Genomic DNA, 12,935 nt, shown 5'->3' with positions numbered 1-12,935 from the left:
TATTTTAAATCAAAGCTCAAAAATATGTTTGTAGATTTATATTAAGAAATTTGGTTAATCTTCATAACCAGGTTGGTCTGTTTCAAAATTATCCATCTAATAATAACAATCAACCGGAAGTTATATGCACTTTAGAGTGGAGGGAATGGTCATCACGCAGGAACAGCGGCACCATGTCAGTGTTGAGGGTGTTCTCTCCACATGCATATTTCCCGTGAGCATTCCATGTGCTCTTACATGCAACTTGTTAATGTTATATACATGCATTACCAAATCTCATCTTTTGCTAACAGCATAACACCAATACACCATTAGTAGTAGATTTACGTTTAGTAAAAAAAAAAAAAAAAAATTCCGACACAGTGCATGCCAACTAAGCACACAAAACCGGAAAAATGGAACATAGCATGTTATTGGTATTATTTGAACAAAAAGTATATCTAGCTAGTTACCCCTCCTGACATCGAAGTGACGTGAACAACTTATTTTTAAACATATGAAGTACTTGGTTTGACAATCTTTGGCATCAACTAGGGATGGCAAAAAAGCCCGAACCCGATGGGAAACCCGAAACCCGATCATTTCGGGTCGGGTAACGGGTCGTTATCGGGTTTTTTATCGGGTTCGGGGCAGGGAGTGGGTTATCCTCGCCCCGACCCGCCCCGCCCCGATTATATATATATATATATATATATATATATATATATATATATATATATATATATATATATATAATGTTTAAAAATTTTTGCGGTTAATTGTACGCCTTCAAATATAAAATACTTATTGTGGACAATTTTTTTAGTTATTAACAATCTAGTGTTAATGATCATTTTTATGTGTTTTGATATATTAAACAAAACTTAAATCAAATAATTTTTAATATAACGTCCAGTTTATTTTATTAAAGTGATGCATCATGTTTTTAATTTAAAAGAGTTGCTAGAACATGTATATTTTATAAGACATTGGGGTACCCTAAAAGAGAATAAAGATTTCGTTATCAATTGTTGTAAACCCGATAAGATACCCGAAACCCGACGGGGAAACCCGAAACCCAATGGGGCGCCCCGATAAGATACCCGAAAGTTATCGGGGCGGGTTTGGGAATCCATGCCCCGCCCCGAACCCGCCCCATTGCCATTCCTAGCATCAACTCACAAGTTACTAGACCCAACATTCAAAATCCCAGAGCTATATATATATATATATATATATATATATATATATATATATATATATATATATATATATATATATATATATATATATATGACCATATTCACACGCACAGCACAACACATGCGAAGATGTGATTAAATTTAACATCATTATATATATATCAACCAAACATACACATACAAAAACACCCAAAACCAACACCAACACCAACACATACAACAAAACTTAATAACTATATCAGACAAATCACTTGATTGTTTCATTTCACTTCAACTTTCACGAGCGAAAAGGCCACAAAAACGATAACGGACTCCTCCTTCCTCGGCCATGTCCGCCACTCTCCTCCCCTCCACCACCACCACCACTGCTGCTACCCCTACTCATCCCATGAGCCGGCAACTCCACCCGACAAACCGGGCAAGAATTATGCTGAACCAACCACGGTTCAATACAACCAGAATGGTAAATATGGTTACACGGCATTTGCCTAGCCTCCGACCCTAACTCAAACTTATCTTTACAAACCGGACAATGAGAATCCGTGTTCAAATGTCTATTACTAATCCGAATAGTTGGCATAGAATCAATCGCTGACCGGGTTGCTGGTGGTGGGCCCTGACTACCCCCACCACCATTAACCGTAAGCTGTTCAATCAGTTCCTGCAACCCCGGCCCCATGAAAATATTACTAACATTAGACCGCCGTGGGCCCGGCGGTGCACCGTTAAAAAAGAACTCAAACCGGTCATTAGCCGACATCCGAGCCGGGGCTTGACCATCAAATATGAACCATGGAACCACACCATGACTCTGTTCGGATCTTCTTCTAACATCAAAATTAGGGTTTCTTCCAGACATTCTTTGTCTGATTAATTCAGCAAAAGCATCCATGATTCTGTTCCTAGGGTCCGGGTACGGTTCCATGAAACCGTACTCGGACGGTTCGTGCGAGTGAGTGGGCCCGGTCCCGATGTCTTGTGGACCGGGCTCGACCACTTCGCTCAGTTCTTGCACGAACCCACCGGAGCAGTACGGGCATACTGGGTTACGACCCCGAAGCCGGACTGGTTGTTGGCATTGGTAACACCAATGTGTATTGTTGCCACTTGACATTGCTTGTGCAGAATTAGAGTCTCAAATCCAAAAACCAAAAGTATTCTGCATTTGTATAGTGTAAGGGTAAGATGGTTGTTTGATTTTTTTGTTCTGTAATGTTAAACAAAAAAAAAAAGGCATATAACGAAGGTGCAGCGTTTATTCTGAAATACGTAGTAGATTAGATATACCCTGTGTCTGAAAAGATTCTTTTCGTGTGTATAACAATTTCTTGCCAAACAAAGTGAATATGGAGACTACTACCCGTGTGAAACTTTATCTATACAAAGATATAGAGGAATATCTGATGGAAAGAAGAAAAAGTGGAGATGATAATTAAGTAAAAGTATACTTAAAAGGAAACAACAAGAATGATGATGGGATGTAATATGTTTGCCTATTGACAAGAACAGGCCACTATCACAGAAACAGAAGAGATAAAGCTCAAATTCCCTTGTCTATAAGTTTTTAAGAAAAAGAGAGTATCTGAGAACTTTCCTTTCAGAACTTACTTCCCAAAATGAAAGGGGGATTAAAAAAAAAAAAACAAAACCACCCTTGTGTATATATAGCGTTTTTCTTTCATAAAGTGAGAATAAGTTTCGTCCCCACTTGCAAGCAGAATAGAAGAAGAAAGGAATTTGAGTTTTGTCATAAAAAGTTGTAGAAGGGAGAGGAAAGCTTATAAATCCTTGCTTTAATCTTATTTTATATTAACTTTTATAACCATACAGACATTTGTTCATTAAAAGAGCTTATACATAATTCGGATTTGTATACATACAGAATGTGAATTTAATAGAAAAGTTGTGACATGAAGATTCCCAAGCATAACTACGATAACAATTTGTAGCAAATCGTTACATGCACAACAAGTAACTTTGTTCTAACTATCTGTCAACTATTGTCATCCAAGTTAAACATTTGTGATATTCTATATCTTACCCAGTTGAGTGATAGAAGCATCAATTTTCAGATAAAACAAACTCCTAAGTCCAAACATAATACTACTAATATCTGGATTTTCATTTCTTCCCCAAAACAGATATTATATTTGGAGTAAAAGACACAAAGTGTTCAAGTTCACTACTCATATCTGCATGTGTCCTTGATCTTCTGAACATTTGCTAAATGACTCCTATTTTGGACCATAAGAAATTAATAGATGAATCCAGTTTAATTACATCCTTAATTTCGGATTGAGCTTTCATCAACACACAAAATTGCTGGCGTCCATATTTTATACTGTCTACCACAAATACAATCATGTTTTAATTTTTGTGAAATAACGATAAGTTTTGTACAGAAGTCAATGAAGAAAATGATGAGAAAAAACAAATCAAAACAGTAACAAGGGAAAAAAATTTCGACATCGAATTCAAATTTTCAAGACTAAATCCATGGAAACCAAATCACACAATTCTATCCATTATCACAAGAAATTCCTAATCTCATTGAATCTAAAATTCACTAAAAAGACTTCAGATCCGTATATACCACTGAATAAACTATAACAATCATAGCAATCAAACGACGTAAGAGAATCAATCGAGAAAAAAGAAAAACCTGATTACTGGACGCTCGATAGAAACAAAGTGAATAAAACTCTCTACAGAATTAGTCTTACCTAACCTAGACGATGAGGATGATGATGATGTTGTTCATGGCGGTGGACACTTGAATTAGGCGAAGGTCACAGTGGGAATGAATGATGTGGAGTCGACGTAGACCAAGAATTTGTTTGACTGGAAATGATTATGCGGTCTCCCAAAGTTCCGATAAGGATTGCTGTTGACCCGCCAAACGGGCCGGACCTTCAACCCACCAACCAACTACTACTAAGCTTTATTTATTATCGAGTAAACTATTACACGTTTAGTCTATGCTATTATTATTATTATTATTATTATTATTCGTATTATTTTTATGGTTTTGTCAAAATTATAAATTTAATCTTTATCTTCTTTTAATGCATTGGTACCATTTTTATGATTTTTTTTGTTATTATTTTCGTCCTAGTCATACATAGAAAAAAAAAAACTATTTCATCCTTACTAGACATTTTTTTTATATTTTTGCTATGGTTATTTTCATCAAGTTTGCTTTTAGTTTTGATTTCATTTGATTTGATGCATGTGGTGGTTACCAAGGTGAGTGGTGGTGATCGATAGAGGTGATGATTGGTGGAGAAGAGAATTAGGAAGAGGAAGTGCATGACAATGGTGGTGGTGTAGGTGTTTTGGTGGGTGATGGTGGCATGTAGTGTTTGTTGGTTCTCTATGTTTGCTAGACTTATGTGTTTGTGAGAGCTTATAAGACTATAGGGAATGGTGACACATGCTAAAAAAAATAATAAGACATGTCATATCATATTTTTTCTTCCACCTAATCTTTTGTCATAGAAAATATATACACTTAGATTTTGAGAAAAAAATTAAAACAAAAATGTAAATAAAAGATGACCAATCAAAGCCTTCTGATTTTAGGAAAAAAAAAAAAGAAAGAAAGCAAATACAAAAGGACCAATGGCAACCAACTCCAAAGAATCTTTTCTTCTCTCTCTTCTCGCTAGTGAACTAGCAAGCTCTTCTTAGAACATTGCTTAATATGGTGAAGGGGGTGGTGTTTTGTTCATGTCAAGCTTTTGGCGAGTGGGCTTGGCGCCCCCACTCCCTTTAGTTTAAAGGGTAGAAAGAAGATGTTCAAGAGTGATTATGATGAGTCTTAGGTGTGGGTAGGTATGACCCATCTGATTAAGTATTAACAAAAATAATTTTATAAAAATAAATAAATGAAAAAAAAATATAGAATGGTAGAATAATCTTTTTATATCTAATAGGGACAAAAGTTGTAACAAAAAAATATCATAAGGATTGTCCGAGTGAAATAAATAAATAGACTAAACGCATAATTTTAACCAAACCACATATACGATTTTAGTAATATACTCTTTTACTTACTTTAAATTAATAAAATGCATAGTAATATACTCTTTTACTTACTTTAAATTAATAAAATATATTACAAGTTTGTCTTATAATATTTAATAAATCTTTAATACGTTCTTTTTTGTGATTCTATATTTTCCAACTAGTTTATCATTAGTTTTATACTGATTTTTTCTAAAAGTTATTTTTATTTCAGCTAGTTTTTAGTCGTCAATCAACAGCTAGAACATAAGGTAATCGATGGTAAATGTTTAAGAATATACGCATATAAAGAATCTTAAAATATAGGAGCACATTCATGTTTCCTTAATGTAATAAACTCCTCATCCCACAACATCGAATACATAATAATGTCTCATATAAACATTCTATATTTAACTTTTAAAAAACATATCTAAATATTCTCTTCTTAGTTTCTGCCCCAAACTAAATACACAATATTGTTTGATATATTCAAAAAAAATACAAAGACAATGTTTTCTTTCTGGGTTTTAGCCCCTCAAATTACAACTAAATCATCTCCAAAACAAACTATACTTGTTACACGAATTGAGTAAGAAAAACTTAACCCTATCCAAAAATACACATAACAAATTGGCAAACAGTGCAGAATTAGAATCAAACCATGTGAGTGATGGCAACCTCCATGAGACGTGTGTGTGGCACACTTAAAGTTGCAATCCCCCTCCTGCAATTTTTCCTCAAAAAAGCATAAAAATAATTTATGGCCAATTTCTTAATGAACCAGGAATCTTTTCGTGCCCTAATAGACACATGCCCCAGAAGATAAACTATCCCTGATTCCTTAGCCATACGTAAAACCGCAAGCTCATTCTCTAGACTCTTGTCCTGAACGGAATTGGAATTGCTACCGGAATCCTTTTCCGTTTCCGGTTCCGGTTCACGTGGTCGCGAAGTGCTTGCTTCCGTGATTACGGTGGCGGCTTTGGTCTTGTTTCGGTTTTTTGACAAGAGAGGGGCGCCTAGTGAATACAAACTCCCATTTGTATCAATGAGAACCCGTTTAGACTCGGAATCGGAATTGGAACCGGAATCGGAATCGTCATCTCCGTCACTTTCCAATGACCGTTCCTTTGCTTCCCGGCGAATGAACTTCTCCAGGCTTTCGATCAGTAGCTGCTCAAATATCTGGTGATTCTCTCTGTGAATGTCCTTGTACCCATATCTGTCAAAAAAAAAAAAAAAGATGTTACATGGCAATGCAACAAGGTTGGTTGAATGAAAGATGCTGACCTGGCAATGCAACGAAAGATGTGGTAGCTTTTAGGGCAGACACGACGAAAAAGAAATCTCTCAGTAGGAGGGACAGAAGGAACAGGGACATATTTTATGCAGACAAAGATAATCATGGAATGGACAGCTGGCAGAGTGGCAAGAAACTGTCCAAAGATAGTAGGTATGCCATTTGCCAGCTCATTGTAAAGCAATCCAATTCCAGGAGCTCTCACAGTTCCAAGGTTACTACCCAACTGACGCATTACATCCATTGACATTTTTTTCTTCATTTCTGTTTCGTGTTTCAGCTTGCTACCATAATTCCATATATACATTATGAAAAATACAATCATAGCAAACACCAGTATGAGCCAGCTTCCATCTTTGATACCCCATAAAACAGATGACAAGAATATCAACTCCAAACCAAGGAAAATGACAAAAAAGGACATGGCCAGAATGATGTTGATCTGCCATATGAGAAGCATTACGAGGATTACCAAGACAGTGGTCATCATCATCACTCCAACCTCAGCAACTCCTGTATTATTTTATACTATAAAATTTATAGTATATATTTAAAGAGAGATGTGAAATTTTTGGAAGATAAATATAGCATAGCATACCATATGCATTTCCAATCTCATCAGTGCTTGCAATGAAAGTGACAAGAAGAAGGGCAGCAGCCAAGAGAAACCAGTTGATAACTGGAATGTAAATCTGACCCATGAATTTGCGAGAGGTGTGGATGATTTTGAGGCGAGGAAAACAACCAAGGCCTATTGACTGTTTGACACATGAGAAAGTTGCTGTTGTCATTGCTCTACAAGCAATCAATGCAGCAATATTAGCTATCAGGAACATTACCCAAAAACAACCATCTGCAACCACAAAATACACCAACCATAAGCCAATAACCCATACACACACACACACATCACATAATCTGATAAGCTATTATATAGCATATATGGCTGTTTCTTTTTAACTTAATCTGGACAGAGCTATATATGGTTGTTTCTTTTTTACTTAATCTATTCTGGATGAACTGACTTAATTAGTTAAGCCAAAAAACCTGACTTTATGTTGTATTAGGACATTAACCCTTTACCTTGTTACCCATCCTTTTTCCTACCAACTTCTCTCATGTTCTTCCTTCTTGGCATGAATCATAATCAAATTTATAAAAATATTTATTTTTTAATCTTAATATTAATCTATATATTGCAAAAGCATTAAAAAAACTATAGCGGAATACATAAAATGTTCACTTGTACAACTACAAATTCATGCATTGTATTTTTCAATTCAATCATCCAATGAACACTAAATATATGTGTATACTTATAAATTATGAGTAATTTGAATTGATTATAAATTATGGTTATAAGATCCATAAATCTATATCAACAGATTGCAACTGAATATTAATTACATTTGTATTATTATTTATATAAAATAAACTGTGAATTATAAGAGTTTTTAAATAATAGTCATCTGTTATATAACATCAATTTTATGCAGAAGGGTAAAAATGTCATTTACTTATATCCGGACAGTTCATTTGGTCCAAAAAATGAACAGACTTTATGTATACAACAATTTATCCAAAAAGACATCATTATCCATTTACTCACTTTATCCATACAGATCTTAAGGAGTAGGAAAAGAAAAAAAGAAACAGACCCTTGATGCAGAAAGAAGTGAACAGATAAAATAGGCTCACATGGGATAGAAGAAAAGAAAGGCTGTTGTGCATCACTGTTGTTATCCATCAGGTAGGCAGCTTGACCCAAGTAACCCAACATAAGGCATGGAAGTACAAGGAAAGCGAAAATAAGCTGTAAAATTAGATTCAATATAAATTATAAAGTATACCCACATAACAAAATATGTAAAATTACACAACTATTTATCATGTTAAAAAAAAAAAACAAAACAAAACTCTCTTAATAATTCCAACATGTTGCCTTACCTGGATAGCTGTCACAGAAAAGTAGCAAAGATCTGCAAACATTGCTTCTGAACCTAAAGCACACAACCAGAAAAAAAAAATGAAAAAAATTGCATTTTATATGGTACAAGTAGATTGGTATTAATGAGTATATAAGGATTTACCAGTTGCACAGAGTAGGCATCCACCTAGAGAATACCAAGCTTTGGTTGAATCCCTTTTGAAATAGTAATAGATGTGAAGAGGATTAAACGCCTTCAAGACACTGCTATCATATTTCACAAGGTTGTAAATGCCAATGCCCCCCAAAGAGCAAAACCATACAAATAGGGCTGGCCCAATAACAAGCCCAATCTTACTTGTTCCAAATTTTTGTACACTGAACAAAATAATAAGATATGCAACTGAAATCATCACCACATGATCTGCAGTAGAGTCAAAACAATAAACCAAATCAAAAGGTTTTCATAATATGTTGCTTAAAATATAACATTACCCAAGGATACGTTTGGTATGATGGAATGGAATCACAGAGGATGGAATGAGCAAGGTAATGGAATCGATCATACATTCGATTGCCATGTTTGGTTGGCTTGAATTAGTCATTAAAACATGTTTTAAAAATAGTAAACTTTAATCAAATAAAGATATATCGTTAAATAAAGCTGCATATAAATATATTTCATATAGTGAAAAAAAAATATCTATCATTTAAACAAAGTGTTCGCAAAATATAAAAAATTAAATAGAGAAATCTTAAAAAAGATTTGGAGTAAATTACTGAAATCGTCCCTGTGGTTTGGTCAAAATTGCACGTTTGGTCCCTAACTTTTTTTTTGCTCTCGGATCGTCCCTGTGGTTTGATTTTGTTGCGTTTCTTCCCTATGGTTTGGTAAAAGTTGCATGTTTGGTCCCTAACTTTATGTATGTAAGGGATGAAAAATGCAACAAAATCAAGCCACAGGGACGAAAAACGCAACAAAATCAAACCATAGGGACGATCCGAGTGCAAAAAAAAAAAGTTAGGGACCAAACGTGAAATTTTGACCAAACCACAGGGACGATTTCAGTAATTTACTCAAAGATTTGTAATAAACAAATATTTGTAGTTATTTTTGGAAAATGAAAAAAAAAATGGAATTTTGAATTTTATGAAAATATCAGTGTTATTGAAGATGATATAAATCAAAATAAAAATAATTTTTATTTATAATATATCATTCCATTCCTTTATGAAAAAAGAAAATACACCCCTCCCCTATGGAATGAGAATCAGCCAAGGAGAAGGAATCACATTCCATTCCCTTGTGGCAAACAAACATGATTTTTTTCATTCCAACTCAATGCTCCATTCCAATCCCTCTTCAATTACTGCATACCAAACACTATCCAAATCTTTTTTAGGTCTTTATTATTGGGACCATAAGTAATAGTAGTAGGTATCATATTACCTTCCTCACACATAGGAACTCCAACCTTTAAACCACGAACTGCAGACATTACTGCAGAACAAAAATATATACCGAAAATTAAAATTCAAAAACATTTCTTGAAAGAAGATTAAGTATCAAGATCTTTGAAAGAGAAAAGAAAAGAAAAGTTGTAAAAAAAAAAACCTGACATTGCAGGGGTAACAACCCCATCAGCTATGACCATGGAAGTGCCAGCAAGGACCAACATTAAAAGAAGCTTTTTAAGTCCCAATGAAGCTTCAAGGCGTTCCTTTATTCTCAATGATCTCTCAAGTTCTGCAGATGGAACCTTAAGCTTGAAGCTTGATATGCGTGTATCAGAAGCAGGCTGATTTGGGAGTAGACTCACCTTAGCATGCCTGCATATAAGTGAGTATAAAGCAAATGTTCCACCTGCAACATACATGAAAATTCCATGCTATAATACAAATATTATATTATATTATATATATATATATATATATATATATATATATATATATATATATATATATATATATATATATCAAAGTACTTTGCTATTTCTTTCATTTAGTCTATAAAACTTACCTTCACCATCGTTATTTGCTAAAAGAACAATGAGGACATACTTGATTAGTGGGATCAAAATTAGGGTATATATAACAAGGGATAATGCTCCAATAATGTCTTCATTTCCCTCTATTGGAGCCTTGCTGAACATTACACTGAAAGTATACAGTGGACTTGTTCCAACATCCCCAAAAACAACCCCGAGTGTTTGAAAAGCTAGCTTAACACTCTTTCTAAAAGTAACATCCTGCAAATACAATTTAAGGATTTAGAGTCACAGAGACTGATCATCATGGTTTGTTATTAACCTTTTAATAATTGCAGACTTCATATAGAATGGTTTTCTATAGCCCATCAAAGAAAATAATTTATATTCTTGATAACTGAGTGCCAATCAACATATTATAGCAATCTGGATATTTGAAAGTTAATTAAATACAACCTTTACAATTTGTCTGCTTAAATTGATCAAAAACTTAGTCCTGTAATGATGCTATAAGAATCTTGACTCTTGAGTATTCCTTAATCTATTAGGAGATGATCTGTTGATCACTAATATGATGAAACAAAACAAGTAAAAGAGATAAAGTGCTTTGAAGTCAGATTGGGTTATCCTCTTATCTCAACTTATTCTTGGTATGCAGAAGATAAACACCAAGAAAATCAAACATGGTGAAGTGATTAATAATTGCTAGAAGCCTAGAAGCTAAACCTACACAAGTATTTTGCAATTTGCATCATTGATTTAATGTAAAGGTTCTGATTCCTCCAAACCCCCTGACTAATTTGGCAGTTCTTCAAATGAATACTACTATCCCTTCTACCAAAAATATGAATACTTGGACAACTGCACATAACTTATATGGTTATACCTTTGTCTCGGGAGCATGAGTTAAGATAATAAATGCACTACATGTATACTAGAGGGGTTTTGTATGTTCATTCACGTCTTAAAGCAGCTACTTATGGAAACTTTATTTTAATTTACTTCACTTTAACTTCAACTTAATACGTCCAAACCACTTGAATATATTTATCATTGGATATGAGATATACCTACACACTCCATTCTAACAAGATAGATCAGGTTTGAATATTAAGGTAAGGCCAACGTTTTCCAATTTCTACTAAAGTTTGCGATTGTAGTACTTCAACTATAGTTAAAGTAAGAAAGTTATACCAATCAAGAGGTTGGAGTATAAGAACGAAGATTAGTTGGATTAGCTAAGATCGAAACCACTACAGTTTGAAATCCATAAACATACCTCCAGATCATTCCTCTGACCACCTGAGACCTCAAGAGTTTCTACATCCAATGAATCAATCCGCGGCCCAGTCCGAATCAACTTGTGGTCAGCATTATCTTCATCCTCCGAATCCATGCCATTCCGTAACGGCAAATCGTCGTCTCCATCATCATCGACCACCGAATCATCCTCGTCTTGAAACACCCACCGGTAGGATTCAATTGAATCCATGGAACTTAATCCCCCGTTCCCCTTACTTGTACTCAATCTCAGTGATTCCTCCTCTTCTACCATCTTCTTGCCTAGCTTTTTATGTCTTTCCATTGCAACATAAGCGATCAACGAGAATACTCTGACTGCTGCAACTCCATTTTTGCAGTTGATTGAACCAAAACTTAGAGGATTTTGTTTACTCTTGGGACTTGGGTTGATGGTTGTTCTTGAATCAATTGACTTTTCCTCGTTTACATCCAGGGGAGTTTAGGCCTGGTGTATCGATTGGGTCAAATCAAGGTACTTGGGTTGATGGTTGTGTTTTGAATTTTTTATAGATTAGAATACTAACTTCTATGCTACTAACTAAAATGACCACATTTTGGTATAGTGGGTTGCGTTTGGTAACTAGCTTATTAAAAAGCTAAGGCTGTATGTCCAAACCTTCGGTCAAGTCAATTTTGACTTAGCTTTTCAAACTCCAAAAAGTCCTTTTTGAAAAAGTTATAAAAAATCAGGATTTCCTTGACTTTTCCAAAAAGTTTCTTTTTCTTATGTAAAAACTTCAAAAGTAGCTTAAAAAACTAGTTTGCCAAATATCTTTTGCTTTTTTTTCTTTTCCAAAAAGGACTTTTGGCTGTGAAAAGCTAAGTCAAACATTCTCTCAGTGTCAAGTATTTTACTATTCTACAACCAACGAACCAGGTTGTGAAAATGGTGTTCACCGAGAATGACAAAAATTGTGAGGAAAAAATGAATGAACCAATCAAAAGGCGCGTCTTGTTCTGTCTTCCCATCCACTAGAAGTCACTTCATAGCCAAACCACCGGTGAGTTAGTGTGTCACATGTATGCCACATAGAAAACTCACGTGTGGATTCATACCCACTCCGGATAACCTAAGTATAGTATATTCTCGACGGTTTAGTTGAAAAGCTAGCTATTAATTTATAAACTATTTGATAAAAAAAAGGATGTTTGGTAGAAACTAGTTGATAAGATAGTTGAAGTATATATAAAATGACATTTAGAAAAAATATTTGTTTGATAATTAAATA

General features: G+C 34.5%; 2 protein-coding genes across 4 annotated transcripts; both read right to left on the bottom strand.

Annotated features, from left to right (window-relative positions):
• Window positions 1-1,313: 1,313 nt before the first annotated feature.
• LOC111899533 (probable E3 ubiquitin-protein ligase RHC1A) lies at window positions 1,314-4,060 on the bottom strand. Of its 3 annotated transcripts, none has more exons than XM_023895376.2 (2): window positions 3,905-4,060; window positions 1,314-2,340 (listed from the first exon to the last, which is right to left on the bottom strand). In XM_023895376.2, exon 2 carries the CDS (start codon window positions 2,293-2,295, stop codon window positions 1,459-1,461), a length of 837 nt encoding a protein of 278 aa, XP_023751144.1. In that variant the 5' UTR covers window positions 2,296-2,340; window positions 3,905-4,060; the 3' UTR covers window positions 1,314-1,458. The 3 variants fall into 3 exon arrangements, with proteins under 3 accessions (XP_023751144.1, XP_023751145.1, XP_023751146.1); XM_023895377.3 differs by having other exon boundaries at window positions 3,844-4,049; XM_023895378.2 differs by lacking the exon at window positions 3,905-4,060 and adding an exon at window positions 2,469-3,832.
• Window positions 4,061-5,656: 1,596 nt separating this feature from the next.
• Window positions 5,657-12,206, bottom strand: LOC111899532 (potassium transporter 7). Its single transcript, XM_023895375.3, has 10 exons — window positions 11,684-12,206; window positions 10,437-10,665; window positions 10,032-10,280; window positions 9,867-9,917; window positions 8,580-8,840; window positions 8,437-8,489; window positions 8,188-8,302; window positions 7,088-7,342; window positions 6,480-7,002; window positions 5,657-6,411 (listed from the first exon to the last, which is right to left on the bottom strand). The coding sequence occupies exons 1-10, from the start codon at window positions 11,987-11,989 to the stop codon at window positions 5,844-5,846; spliced, it is 2,610 nt and encodes an 869-aa protein (XP_023751143.1). The 5' UTR covers window positions 11,990-12,206; the 3' UTR covers window positions 5,657-5,843.
• Between the last annotated feature and the right edge of the window lie 729 nt (window positions 12,207-12,935).

This window comes from Lactuca sativa, chromosome 5 (genome assembly GCF_002870075.4).
Source record: "Lactuca sativa cultivar Salinas chromosome 5, Lsat_Salinas_v11, whole genome shotgun sequence".
NCBI classification, from domain to species: domain Eukaryota; kingdom Viridiplantae; phylum Streptophyta; class Magnoliopsida; order Asterales; family Asteraceae; genus Lactuca; species Lactuca sativa.
Note: the sequence above shows the minus strand (reverse complement) of the source record. Positions and strands in the feature narration are given on the sequence as shown.